Consider the following 13,197-nt stretch of genomic DNA (forward strand, 5'->3'; position numbering starts at 1 on the left):
AGAGAAAGACTGTGAAGTGACCCCCCCCCCCCCTCTGCAGGTGGGGAGCCAGGGGGCTGGAACCGGGTCCTTGCACTTTGCGCCACGTGTGCTTAACCCGACCCCCTAATAGTTTTTTTAAAAAAGCAATTATCATTAACTTATATGGAAAAATTCTTGAATATTTCCATATCCCCCAAATAACTCATCAAGTCATACCAGTAATACGTAAACTCTAAAATAACCCTAACGTATAGTGGAAGTAGGAATGCTGTGATAAGTACACAGTCTATATAAAGTAGCTCCCTGGCGGTGCCGCACTTGCTGCTCGAGATGCAAGCTGCCTCTATAAAGGCTCCTCGCAGAACAAATGCAGAATGCTATTTTTGTCCCCCCCCCCCCTTGTACTTCTTTGGGTTAGAGAAAAAGAAAAAAAAAGTCGCTGATGTTGGTCTTTCGTAAAAGTGAAGTGGTGTAACCCAAACTTTTGAGATGCGGGAGATACCATTATCTTGGTTATCAACCTGCCTAGAAGGAATGAATAACTAGGAAGGCCCCTTCTGGGAGTGAAGCTATCAGACCTTGGACTGGGGTGGGGGTGGGGGGTATGGGGCAGGGCAACCCTGTCTGGTCCCCTAGAAGTGGGAGATCTGGGACGACTTGAGGTCTAAGATTAATCGGGGGCGAGATGGGGGTAGAGGAAAGTCGACCTTAGGTGGCCTTGACTGTGGATATGAGTTTCAGAGCCCAGGCACACCCAACCCGAGTTGGTCACCGTCGCTGGCGGTTTAGGGAGGGGAAGAGAGGCCACAGATCTGCAAGATGAGCTCCCTGGGAGGGGCGCCAGGCTGGATGGGGGCCTGGCAGCGTCTCTTATTTCCTTTCTTTCTCCGCACCGCACCTTCTATCCTCCTAAGCAGGGCCGGCGATGTTCGTGATGTAGAGCTGTGTTCTGTAGATTGTCATTCAAGCCAGTGATTTTGTTTATTGTTTTAGCAAGAGGAACCCTGGAGCACACAGGTTCACTCAAGTCCTGCAGTGGTCTCCTTACAGCAGCGCCTCTAAGGCTCACTTTGTGCCACCTCCCTCTCCCCTCCCTTACGCGGGAGGAAATGGAAGCGTCCCCTTGCTGCCAGGTGTGTACCGGCCACACACACCCCCCGGGATCCCGCAATGGACTCGTCCACTCCCTCCGCTGTCTCCGCCCACGCCGAGTGGTCCCTTCCGCGCCCGGCTGCCCTGCGGCGAATGGTCTCTTCCCGGAGGGCCAGCGCCCGAGCCTCCCCGCCCACCGTCGGCCTTCCAGGTAGCTCGCCCCTCCCCGGGGCGCCCGGGGGGTGGCCCCTTCCTGCACCCCCACCCCGGAGTGCCGGGTGGCCTCGCCCCCTGTGCCCGGGCCCGCTTGCCGCCTTCCCGGGAGTGAGTGACGGGGCCGGGAGTTGTCAGACGATCCCACGGCGCAGCCGCCGGGGTTGGGGAGGGAGCCGCGGCCCCCCGGGAGGAAGAGAGCGACCATTGTTGCCGGCGCTCGGGGGTGGGCGTGGCGGGGCGGCCGGGCTGACCTCCCAGCTCCTCCCGCAAGAGCTGCAGCGCCGCCGAGATGAGCGCGGAGAACCCGGCCAGCAGGCCCACGCCGGTGCAGGACGTGCAGGGCGACGGGCGCTGGATGTCCCTGGTGAGCGAGCTTCCGGGGCGGCCGGGGAGCGCGCGCTCGCTGATGGTGAGACCGAGGGCTGTGAGGGGGTGGCGGGTGCTTGCCGAGCCGCTGACTCCCCTTTCTCCACGTCCCTGAAGCACCACAGGTTCGTGGCCGATAGCAAAGACAAGGAGCCCGAAGTCGTGTTCATTGGCGACTCCTTGGTCCAGCTAATGCACCAGTGCGAGGTGAGAGCCAACCCGCCCCTCTGGCCCCACTCATGCCTGCGCCCCCCGCCAGGGCTACCGGGTATCCCAAGTAACTTGAGGTCACTCCGGGTTGAGAGACTCTTGAGGAAGTGGCAACATTCTACGTGGAAGGAAATGTGCACCCTGATTTGCTCAGATTGAGTTTGTGTCTACTGAGGTTTAAAATGAGGCTTTCCTGCAAGAAGAGAGAGATTACCTAAGGTGGGACACTTTGTTTGCTTTAAAATAATGCACAGTCCTAATGGTTCCTACCAAGCTATAGTCGTTTTCAGTAAGTGAAGGTTAACTGTAATAGCTTGCTACCAAGGGTGCTCAATTATATTGTCTTTCCACTAAGGGAGGTTAAACTGTAACGGTAATGGCCTTCCTCAGAATGAGTTTTTTTACTGCAATGTTATTAGTTGAATGCAAGAGCCAAGCAGAATGGGTTCCCATAAAGTGAGTATTGCTTCTGTGGGGCTTTCTGAAAGCGAGACTATAATGGGTTTGCAGAAACGTGACGCTGGCTCCTATGGAAGTTTTCAAGGTGAGATTTTACTGAACTGCTTCCATAAAGTAACTCTTTCAGAACGTTTTGGGGGTGACCTGTGCTGATAGTGCCCTCGGGGAGCCCACACCACTTCTTGTCCACAGATCTGGAGGGAGCTCTTTTCTCCTCTTCATGCACTTAACTTTGGCATTGGAGGGGACAGCACACAGCATGTACTGTGGCGGCTGGAGAACGGGGAGCTGGAACACATCCGGCCCAAGGTGAGCAGGGCTTGGGGGTGGGCGCTGAGGCATTCTTCTTAGCCTGCCTCCTCATCACCCACAACCCCAACCATGCTGTTTGTCTCTTTCCCACAGATTGTGGTGGTCTGGGTGGGCACCAACAACCATGGGCACATAGCTGAGCAGGTGGCCGCTGGCATTGAGGCTATTGTGCAGTTGGTGAATCAGCGGCAGCCACAGGCCCGGGTCGTTGTGCTGGTAAGAGGATGAAAGGAGAAATGGCAGTGGTCTGGCCCCCCATGCTCCCTCAGGTGTAGCCCATAGCTGAGCAGCTTGGAACAGAAGTAGTGACTTTCAAGTAGATTCTAACACTGAAGCTTGCCATACCCATCCGAGCAGCAGTGGTTAAGGCTGTCTTCAGAGGTCAATAATTAGCCCTTTTTGCCCAAGGGGCTGGTGATCTGAGGTGCTGGACAGTTCATAACATAATCAAAAGTTGTCAAGCATTCCCAGAGTGGATCTAGGTTCCATCACTTTTTACCAGGACATTTCCTACTAAAAGAGTTTGATACTCCTGCCAAGATTTCAACTTTCTTTTTCTTTTTTTATATTTATTTTCCCTTTTGTTGCCCTTGTTTTATATTGTTGTTGTAGTTATTGTTCTTGTTGTTACTGATGTCGTTGTTAGGTAGGACAGAGAGAAATGGAGGGAGGAGGGGAAAGCAGAGAGGAGAGATAAGACACTTGCAGACCTGCTTCACCACTTGTGAAGAGACTCCCTGCAGGTGGCGAGTCGGGGGCTTGAACCGGGGTCCTTATGCCATCCTTTAATTTTTTTTAAAGATTTTATTTATTGTGGTCCGGGAGATGGTGCGGTGGAAAGACACTGATTTCTCAAGCATGAGGTCCCAAAGTTCGGTCCCCAGTAGCTCATATACCAGAGTGATGTCTGGTTCTTTCTGTCTCTCCTATCTTTCTGATTAATAAATAAAAATATTCTTAAAAAAGGACAAAGTTAACTTCAAAAGGTTTTCTTTTTAAAAAAAATTAATGAGAAGGACCTCACGCTTGAAAGTCCAGTGCTTTATCCACTGCACCACCTCCCGGACCACAATTTCAACTTTTTTTATAAGTGAAACTCAGAAAGAGGCTGGTACCCAGACTCCTCCCACATGGAGTCCCAAATTTTTTTCACCCCTATTTTATCCCATAGCTGGGAACTTGGTGCAGGCTGGGGGTGGTAGAGAGAACAGAGAACAGAACACCCAGATACTGGAAGGGTATCTCACAACTCTTGATGCTCCTCCACCTCCTCAGGGCCTGCTTCCAAGGGGCCAGCACCCCAACCCACTTCGTGAGAAGAACCAGCGTGTGAATGAACTAGTTCGGGCAGCACTGGCTGGCCACCCACGAGCCCATTTCCTAGATGCCGATCCTGGTTTTGTGCACTCCGACGGCACCATAAGCCACCATGACATGTATGACTACCTGCATCTGACCCGCCTGGGCTACACACCTGTCTGCCGGGCACTACACTCCCTACTCCTCCGTCTGCTGGCCCAGGACCAGGGCCAGGGCGGCCCCCCACCTGAGCCCGTACCCTAAGTATCTCTGCAACATTAAATTCTTCCTTCAGTCTCCTGCTTCCTGTTTAATTGCCATACTCCCTCTGGGTACCTCAGGCTCAACCCTGGTCTCTATGTAGTATTGTTTCTGCCAAGGGCAGGTGTCTCCAGTGACCTGTCAAATGTTCTGGTTCTTGTGGAGTCAGAGGGGTTTCTATCATAATAGTACCAAGCAGGCACTACCTGTCTTTTAACACACCAGTGCCAGGAGGTGGCTCAGCAGGTAAAGTACACCTGTGTGTGAGGCCTGGCTTCAATCCTTAGCACCACTTGGGAGCACCATGGATAGCACCAAGATAACTGCATGAATGGTGATGTGGTGTTTCAGTATCTCATTATATGGGGGAAAAACTGCTCTTCGGTTGCTTGGTTATCACATATGCACAAGGACTTTTTTCTTTTTTTGCCTCCAGGGTTATTGCTGGGACTCAGTGCCTGCACCATGAACCCACTGCTCCTGGAGGCCATTTTTCCCCCCTTTTGTTGCCCTTGTGGTCATTATTGTTGTTGATGTTGTTCATTGTTGGATAGAACAGAGAGAAATCAAGAGAGGAGGGGAGGACAGAGGGGGAGAGAAAGATAAGACACCTGCTTCACTGCTTGTGAAGCGACTCCCCTGCAGGTGGGGAGCCAGGTGCTCAAACTGGGATCCTCACGCCTGTCTTTGCACTTTGCGCCACCTGCATTTAACCTGCTGTGCGACTGCCCGACCCCTGCACAAAGACTTTGGTTCACTTCCCATCACCATAGAAAAATATTTCTGGGCGCAGGGGTAAATAGCATAATGGTTATGCAAACAGACTTTCAAGCCTGACGCTCCAAAGTCCCAGGTTCAACCCCCAACCACCATAAGGCAGAACTGAGCAGTGCTCTGGTCAAAACAAAGAGCAACCCAGGAGGTGGCACAGTAGATAAAGCATTAAGATTAAGCAAGATGTTCCAAGTCCAGTCAGCATTGAATGTACCAAATGAGTTCTAGTTGCCATCAAGATGATCAATGGGACTTGGTGCCTGCATGATGAATCCACCACTCCTACCAACTTTTTCTCTTTAGGACAAAGAAAGTGCAGGGGAGAGGTACAGAGACACTTGAGGAGCTGATTCTCCTCTTGTGGGGACTGGAGGCTTGGTCCTGGGTTCTTGTACACAGTGATGTGTATACTCATGGTGACCGGGTGTACCACTATCCAACCTCAGTAAATCTTGGGGGAGGGGAATGACTGGATTCAGGAGACAGCTCACTTGGTAGAGCACACTATTGTGTCTGAGGACCCAAGTTCCAAGTTTTAGTCGTTATCACCATATCAGAATGCTTTGCAGGTGCTGTTTTGGTCTCTTCACTCTGCTCTTGGTATTAAAAAGGGGGGGGGGGGGAGTTCCAGTGGTGGAATGACAAACAGGCTGAAAAAACAAACAAACCTGGAAGTCAAGCGGTAGCGCAGTGGGTTAAGTGCACATGGCGTAAAGCATAAGGACCAGCGTAAGGATCCTGGTTCGAGCCCCCAGGTTCCCTCCCCCTCCACCCTCATAACTCCTGGATAACCCATGGCAGCAGCCTCTATTTCCTCCAACCCTGAAATTAACTTTTCTTTGCCCCACCTGCAGGGGAGTCACTTCACAGGTGGTGAAGCAGGTCTGCAGGTGTATTACTCTCCCTGTCTTCCCCATCTCTCTCCATTTCTCTCTGTACTATCCAGCAACGACATCAACAACAATAACAATAACCACAACGATAAAACAAGGGTAACAGAAGGCAGAAGAAAAAAAAAAGCCTCCAGGAGCAATGGATTCATGGTGTAGGCACCGAGCCCTAGCAATAGTCCTGGAGGCAAAAAAACCCCAAAAACCTAAGAATATAGAAAAATTAAACTGAGAATACAGTAGTTCACCTGAAATTGCCATCCAGTCTGTACAAACCCTTCCACTGGATGGTGCTGTGGCCTGGAGCAGAGGATCCCACAGGCCTGGCTGCAGTGCTGGCTCAGGCCACATGGGGGCAAGCAGGATTTGCACTGAGGCCAGTACTTTGGACTGACCTCTCCACCTAGGGCCACCTCTGGGTTCAGGTCTCAGATCCACCTGGCATATCAAGGGTTGCCAGGAGCCATTTCTCTGCTTTATAGATGATAAGCTTTGAGACAACGGAACCCCTCAAGACAAATGTTAATTCCCCCCTGGGCAGGCCATTTCCCCTTAGGTAAACCATTTATCAGTAATCAAGTGAGTCAACACACAGTTTGGTTCCTGCCATTTGTTGCAAGGAACATTCCTCTTTGAAGTTTGCTCCCCCTTCCCCTCCTCCAGCATTCCCTCTCCTTCCCCAAAGCCTTATAATGCCTGTATTCTCAATAAAATTTAGAGCTTGATCAGAAACTTGACTTGCTCTCGTTCTTCGCGTCTCTTGTCCCTATCATTTCAGGTCTCATTGGGTTCCTAGCCCCTGCTCACCGCCCTGCTGGCCGGGGCAAAGGGTGAGCAGCCTGGCAGCATGGTGCATACTGGGTGGCAGAGCAAGGGGCAGGATAGGGATCTTAGCTCCAGAGCACCAGGGCTGGAGAGGGGCTGCCTGGTCCAGTCTGAGCCCTTCAATCAACTTGCAGTCCCTGATGGTGGGAGGAGGTGGACCTGGTGTATGTGTTGGGGGGGCAGTGTACAACTCCCAGCAGTCTGGGGACAGGACTGCACAGCCAGCATCCCTTCTCCCTCTCGAGTGGGCAGCCACACAGGTGTGTTAAACAGCTTTAATCTCAGTCATTGCGGCTTCTCGGCACAGTAAGAAATATTGCACATGATCAACATGTTTTGTTCTGGGATGGGGACAAGGGAAGGGGGAAATCACCTTCTTAGAAAGTACAACCCAAGTTGGGAGGGCAGAGGGGGTGGGGAGACAACCCTCCCCATGCCTGTGGCAAAGTGCAGGAGCCCCCACCCCCAAACTAACCTGAGTCCAGCCCCTCTGGGGGAAAAAAGGGGTGCACAAACTCCCCCTCACTCCACAGGCTTCCCTGTGGCCCACAGCCCACACTGCCCTCCAGCTTGCAGCCCTCACACGAGCCATTTTGCATAAAGTACAAGTGAAAAGGTCTGAAGGTAACACACTCCAGGTTATGTACAGGGGCTCGGTAGAGGGAGACTGTGCCCTTGCAGCCTCTCAGCTGCCCCCCAACACAGGGAGGGAGCTGGGGGTGGGGGGCGGGACAAGAGGAACAGGCCACATTCCGCCCCAAACTGGAAAGGACGAAATGGCTTCATGGGGAGAAGGTAACCTTCCAGTCCCCCCCTATTCCTGCCACTTCCATACTGTCCATGTCCTGAGGGGGACACTATGGGTCCTGGGAACTTTTAGGGGCCCCTCACCTGCCTGTGGCAGCTGTGGAAGGGCCAGGGGGTGGGGGGGAAGGCTGGGGGGGGCCCTCCCAGCCAGGCTGCCCAGGTCCTGGCTCTGGGGGTGGAGGCAGTGGTGGGGCAGCTGGGGCTGTGCCAGAGTCCGAGCCAGGTGAGGAGGGGTCAGGGACCCCTGCAGGGCTGGGTGTGGGCACAGAGGCAGCAGCAGTGCCAGTGGGGGGTGGTCCAGGGAGTGGGGTCTCAGCTCCAGGTGGTTGCTCTGTGGGAGTGGCTGCCTGCATGATTTTCTGGCGGACCTCACGGATCTTCAACTGCAAGCAAACCTTGGAGGGGAAGATGTCTGCGTAGCGGGCCTGGAAGGCTGCCGTGGCCTGGGCTGGAGACACAAGGGCAGTGGGGAGAGCAGGGTGAGGTGAGCTGGCAGCTCCCTTCCAAGTGCTGCCCCTCTCCCCCAATTCCAAGACTGCTCACCTGATGGGAAGAAGCCATGGTCCTGAAAAAGCTGCATGACCAGGGCCCGGCGCTGGTCCAGGGTACGGCGCAGTGATGAGTACGGCACCTTCTCGTACTCCAGCTCCCCGAGCACATCCTCGCCTTCAGTACCTGTGAGCAGAGCCAGGAGCATGTCAGGGCATCAGCAGCATCTTGGGCCCCCCGCCCCTGTGGATACCTACCTGAGCCCTCCATGAGTTATTTACTTATTTATTATCAGAAAGAAACAGAGAGAAATTGAGAGAGGAGGGAGAAATAGGGTGAGAGACAGAGAAACACCTGCAGCCCTGTTTCACCGCTTGTGAAGCTTTCCCCCCGTAGGTGGAGACCACGGGGCTTGAACCTGGGTCCTTGTACACTATAATGTGTGCATTCAACCAGGTGTTGTGCACTCAACCAGGTGTGTCACTACCTGGCCCCCATGAGTTCCTTTCTACAATGGGGTTCAGGAAAAGACACACCCTAGATCCTGGGGCAACTCGGCGGCGGCTGGGACTCCAGAACCCAGTCTTGACCAGCAACGCCCACATCACCTCTCCTGTCTCTCCCGACCCCAGCCCTCTGCCCTCCTCAGTGCTGGCACCTGTGCGGTCAAAGGTGAAGATGTCCCCCTCGCACTTGGCACTCTTGGGGGTGTTGGGCTCTGAACTGCAGCTGGAGCGTCTCCTGATCTTGCGCTTAGGCGACGTGGGGTCCTCTGGGGCCGAGTCTAGGTCTGGTCAGGCAGAAGTAGGCTCAGTGAAGGCATCCTCTGCTGTCCCCTACCTGACCCAGGCGCCCTGTACTCGCCTACCAGTAGAGTTCTTCCTCTTCTTGCGGTAGGAGCCCAGGATGGCACGGGGGGAGGTAGCCAGAGACTGTAGGGTGGGCGAAGGCAGCACCTCCTCGGGCCGGAACTCGGGCAGTTCAGCAAAGCGCTCTTCAAAGTCCACCTCTGACAAGACCCTGCTGGAGAGCCGGCAGAGTCACCTCCCCTGCCGTCAGTAGCAACCTCTTCCTGACACGCCAGCCCCACACATTCCACCAAAGGCCCCAGCTCATGCTCACTTATCCACAGAGTCAAAGGTCTTCTTCAGGGGCGGGGGCCGCACTTTCACCTTCTTGCCGGTACTAGCCGCCTCCTTGCGCTCAGGGGTGTCCCCAGCTGCCCTCCCACTGCTCCCCTCGCTGCTACCACCACCACTGCTCCCAGGGGCTGGGGCTGGGACTGGGCTGGGTGGTGTGGGGGGCTCCCCTCGGCTCTCCAGGCCCAGCCCAGGGACACGCCAGTCTGAAGATGAGCTGGGGAATTTGCTGGCCTAGGGGTGGAGATGGGTAAAAAGAGGGAAAAAACAGTTCAGACTTCCTGAGATAAAACCCAAAAACACACAGAGCCCTGGACAAAGCCCAGTCACAATGGCAAGCAAGGACAGAGGGATCCCACAAGGGTAGTATTCTGACAGGTGGAGAGGAGAGGGCAAGCACTGACTGGAACCCCCAGGCCCACAGGGTACTCACCATGGTTTCAGGGCCCTTGGGATTGACCCTCTCCTCTACAAGTGGGGGTGGTGGGGAGCTGCTCCGTGTTGTGGGGGGCCAGGTTTCTGGGGGTGGTGGCGGACCTGGTGTTGTAGGCTGTCCCTCCAGCTCAGATTCGGAAGCTGGAAGCTCCCGGGCTGTGCCAGGTTCCACAGGCTGCCGAGGCGGAGGGCCAGGCCGCCCGGGGGCACTGGCTTCAAAAGAACCCACAGGAATACTGGCAATGGCTGCCTTCACTTTCTGGGGAGCCTTCGGGGTGGGCCGCTGGGCCTTGGGGGCCACTAAGCTGTAGGTCATGGAGCCTGCTGGAGGAAGAAGAGCACCTGCTGAGCCATCTGCCTACTGGGTGCCCCCTTCCTGCCACTCTGAGTTGGCCTAGGACCTACCTGTGGCACTGGGGAAAGGACTGGTAGGGGCAGGGGTGGCAGTGGCAGGGGCCGCCGGGCCCTTGGGTAGGATGGTAGCAGCAGGTGGGGTGGTGCTGGTGGCCACAGTGTAAACCAGCCCTGGGGGGGCCTGGGAAGGTTGGGCCAGGGGTGTCGAAGAGGTGGGTGCAGGACTGCCAGGATAAAATGCTGTGATGATGGGACCTCCAGGGGCAGTGCAGGTGGGAGGCAGCTGAGGGCTAGGCACAGGCGACACGCCCACCTGGCCAGGAGCCAGCAGCGGGGCTTGGCCTACAAGGAGAAAAAAAGACATGGGTCTCAAAGTTATGGCCCAAGAGAACAACTCCCACCCCCGCCTGCTAGGCCACCCCTCACCTGAAAGCAGGGGCTGCACGAAGGCAGGGCCACTAGGCCCCAGTGAGGTGAAGCCCAGGGCCACAGAGCTAGTGGGCCCATATGAGGTGACTGTTCCAGGCTGGCTGGAAGCAGGGCTAGTACCCAAGGGCAGTGTGTGCCCACCTGCCGACTGCACGTAAGTGATCCTGCCATGAGAGGAAACATGGAGCAGTGAGGGAAGCAGAAGCCCCCAACCCTGATCTGAGCTAACCCCTCGGCTCCCCAAGGACTCAACCACTATTACCTGGTGGAGGAGGGCAACAGGACCTTCTGGGGCTGTGAGGTGGGTCCAGAGAGCGGGGCTGGGCTGAGGGGCGGCACCAGGCCGCCAGGTGTGCTCACGGGCACTGGAGTCAGCTGGATGATCTGTGGGTGAGGACAAGCACAGGCCATGTGAATAGGGAGCCCCTGTGAGGCAGGGGCACCAAGACCCGGAGGGAGGGAGATCTAGGCAAGGACAGGAATCACACAATTTAGGGCTAGAACAGAAAATGAAACAGAAAGAAAAATGAGATACAAGTATGAAGAACTTGGTGAGAACAAGGTACACCTGGTTAAGTGCATGTATTACCATGCACAAGGATCCAGGTTCAAGGCCCTGGCCCCTATCTGCAGGCAAAAGCTCCATGAGCAGTGAAGCAGTGCTACAAGGGTCTCTGTCTTTCTCTTCCTATCTTTCCCTCCCTCTCAATTTCTCTCTGATCTATCAGATTAAATAAAGCTTAAGGGAGTCGGGCGGTAGCACAGCAGGTTAAGCGCACATGGCACAAAGCGCAAGGATTGGCGTAAGGATCCTGGTTCGAGCCCCCGGCTCCCCACCTGCAGGGGAGTCGCTTCACAAGCAGTGAAGCAGGTCTGCAGGTCTCTGTCTTTCTCTCCCCTTCTGTCTTCCCCGTCTCTCTCCATTTCTCTCTGTCCTATCCAACAACATTAATAACCGCAACAATGTTAAACAAGGGCAACAAAAGGGAAAATAAATAAATATTAAGTTTAAAAGTAATTTAAAAAAAAAAAGAAATAGATATCCAAGAACCCTGGGAGACAGAACTCCCGAGCAGCAGACTAAAAGGGAGAGGCTGAAGGAGGCGGCTGAAGGCCACACCCAGGAGGAGGAAAGCAAGCAGATGCAGACTGAGGCCAAGGTGCCCTCACCTTGCTCGGTGGCTGGGCGCCGTTCTGCACAGGGACTGAGAAGGGTGGGCTCACCAGGGGTAGTGGCTGGCCAGCCCCCCCGCCCCTCACTGGCATGCCAGGGGTGGCCAGGGGCACCAGGACCTTCCCAGGCAGCAGCTGTGCAGAGCCACCAGGGGGCGGGGCCTGCACTGGAGACACGGACTGGGCTGTGGAGTGGAGAGAGGGCCAGGTTACCAGGGAGGTGGGCAGGCCAGTGGGCCCTCTCCTCAAGTTGCCCAACCCAGGCCTCTCACCTTTGGGGGGCGGGGCGGAGGGTACTGACTGCAGGATGGGAATGCCAGGAGTGGGCGTGGTGGCAGCCAGGACTTTGCCATTGGTGGAAGTGCCAGGTGGGAGGGTGAAACGAATGCTGGTGGTAGGGGCAGGGCCAGCAGGAGCCGCTGCCTTGGTCCCAGGGGCTGGTGCCGGGGTGGGCGCCACTTGAAGCTGCTGGGGCAGCGTGGGCAGGATGTACTGCACCTGGGTGATCCCCCCAGTCTTGCCCAGGGCACCTGGCTGCAGGATGCCCAAGGGCACTGGCCCATTGGGGCCACTCCCAGCAGCTGCTCCTGGGCCAGCAGCTGCCCCACTGCTAGGGGCGCCCTGGGCAATGAACTGGACAGCAGGGGGCGCTGGGGCCCCATAGCCTGGAGTGCCCACCAGCAGGTTGGTGACGGTGGCAGGTGCTTTCCCCACAGTGCCTAGAAGGGGTCCGGCTACCAAATGTGGGGCTGGGGAGGTGGATGCTGCTGACTTCTTGTCTGAATACACTAAGCTGACACCCAGGGGGGAGCCCCCAGGTGCCCGGGACCCAGAGACCGTCTCAGTCCTGGCACTTGCGTCATTTGGAGACACTTCTGCCCGGACCGAGGGGGGGAAGGGTTTAGAGGCAATGGGCACAGGAGTGCTGCTGACGGGCCGCACCACATTGGTGACCATGGTTGCAGCTGGGCGAGACAGGGGGGCTGCTGGGGCCCCATAGGCCAGCGATGGGGTCGGCGCTGAGGGCAGGCGGGCTCCACTGCTTTCACGGTCCTCCTTGTTTGGAGGTAAGACTAGTGTCTGCAGGACACTTCCTCCCCCGCTGGGAGGTGCTGCAATGACTGAAGGACCTGGTGGCTCCATGACCCCCACGCTTTCAGGTCTCTTGCGCCGGAAAGTGACAGGATCCGTGGGAAGAAACCGAGTGGCCTTGGAAGGTGTTGCTGGGCCACCAGTTCCAGGGGGTGGGGGCCGCAGAGGGCCAGCTGTGCTGCCCTGACCTGACTCCTGGGCCTTGAAGGTTCCTGAGCCTAGTGAGAAGGAGGCAGCTGCCGAGGCTGAGGAGGAGGCCGGCGAAGATGAAGAGGACGGGGTAGGGCCGTAGCCTTTGCCGAAGGCTGCCGATGGATCTGGGGGCCCTGGGGGTTCAGGGTCCAGGGAAGGACGGCAATGGGTAAAGGAGGTACGGATCACAGGTGAAAACACCTTCCGGCCAAAGCCCTGGGTGGGAGAGGGAGGTGCAATTATGTAACAAGCCAGGAAAGCCACGCCCACCCATCACTTTGCCCCTCTCCCACCCTACTCCAGGTAAGCAAAACCTACCCCACTTATCAGCTGAAGGCCTCAATTTGTTCCAACTGTGACCCAGTCCCCATGAGGCAAGCAGCATACTCTCTGACATTCCC

The 13,197-nt window shown here is 55.9% G+C and overlaps 2 protein-coding genes across 8 annotated transcripts in view; one reads left to right on the forward strand and one right to left on the reverse strand.

The window, feature by feature from the left end:
• The first annotated feature begins 1,149 nt into the window (after positions 1-1,149).
• Positions 1,150-4,233, forward strand: PAFAH1B3 (platelet activating factor acetylhydrolase 1b catalytic subunit 3). The gene is made up of 6 exons (XM_007532934.3): positions 1,150-1,285; positions 1,562-1,654; positions 1,774-1,863; positions 2,518-2,634; positions 2,731-2,853; positions 3,913-4,233. Exons 2-6 carry the CDS (start codon positions 1,580-1,582, stop codon positions 4,198-4,200), a joined length of 693 nt encoding a protein of 230 aa, XP_007532996.1. The 5' UTR covers positions 1,150-1,285; positions 1,562-1,579; the 3' UTR covers positions 4,201-4,233.
• Positions 4,234-6,947: 2,714 nt separating this feature from the next.
• The window catches only part of CIC (capicua transcriptional repressor), a 31,239-nt gene continuing 24,989 nt past the window's right edge, over positions 6,948-13,197 (reverse strand). For 3 of the 7 annotated variants that reach the window (XM_016192489.2, XM_016192484.2, XM_007532933.3), the window contains 11 exons: positions 11,785-13,012; positions 11,510-11,697; positions 10,602-10,723; positions 10,337-10,503; positions 9,962-10,252; positions 9,555-9,880; positions 9,105-9,355; positions 8,851-9,005; positions 8,641-8,772; positions 8,037-8,168; positions 6,948-7,941 (listed from right to left, as the gene is read on the reverse strand). In XM_016192489.2, the coding sequence (XP_016047975.1) occupies positions 7,574-7,941; positions 8,037-8,168; positions 8,641-8,772; positions 8,851-9,005; positions 9,105-9,355; positions 9,555-9,880; positions 9,962-10,252; positions 10,337-10,503; positions 10,602-10,723; positions 11,510-11,697; positions 11,785-13,012 (3,360 nt within the window). In that variant the 3' untranslated portion in view covers positions 6,948-7,573. The remainder of the gene's footprint in view (positions 7,942-8,036; positions 8,169-8,640; positions 8,773-8,850; positions 9,006-9,104; positions 9,356-9,554; positions 9,881-9,961; positions 10,253-10,336; positions 10,504-10,601; positions 10,724-11,509; positions 11,698-11,784; positions 13,013-13,197) is intronic. The other 4 variants (XM_016192486.2, XM_060186042.1, XM_016192488.2 and 1 more) reach the window with 3 other exon arrangements.

Source organism: Erinaceus europaeus, chromosome 2 (genome assembly GCF_950295315.1).
Source record: "Erinaceus europaeus chromosome 2, mEriEur2.1, whole genome shotgun sequence".
NCBI lineage: Eukaryota > Metazoa > Chordata > Mammalia > Eulipotyphla > Erinaceidae > Erinaceus > Erinaceus europaeus.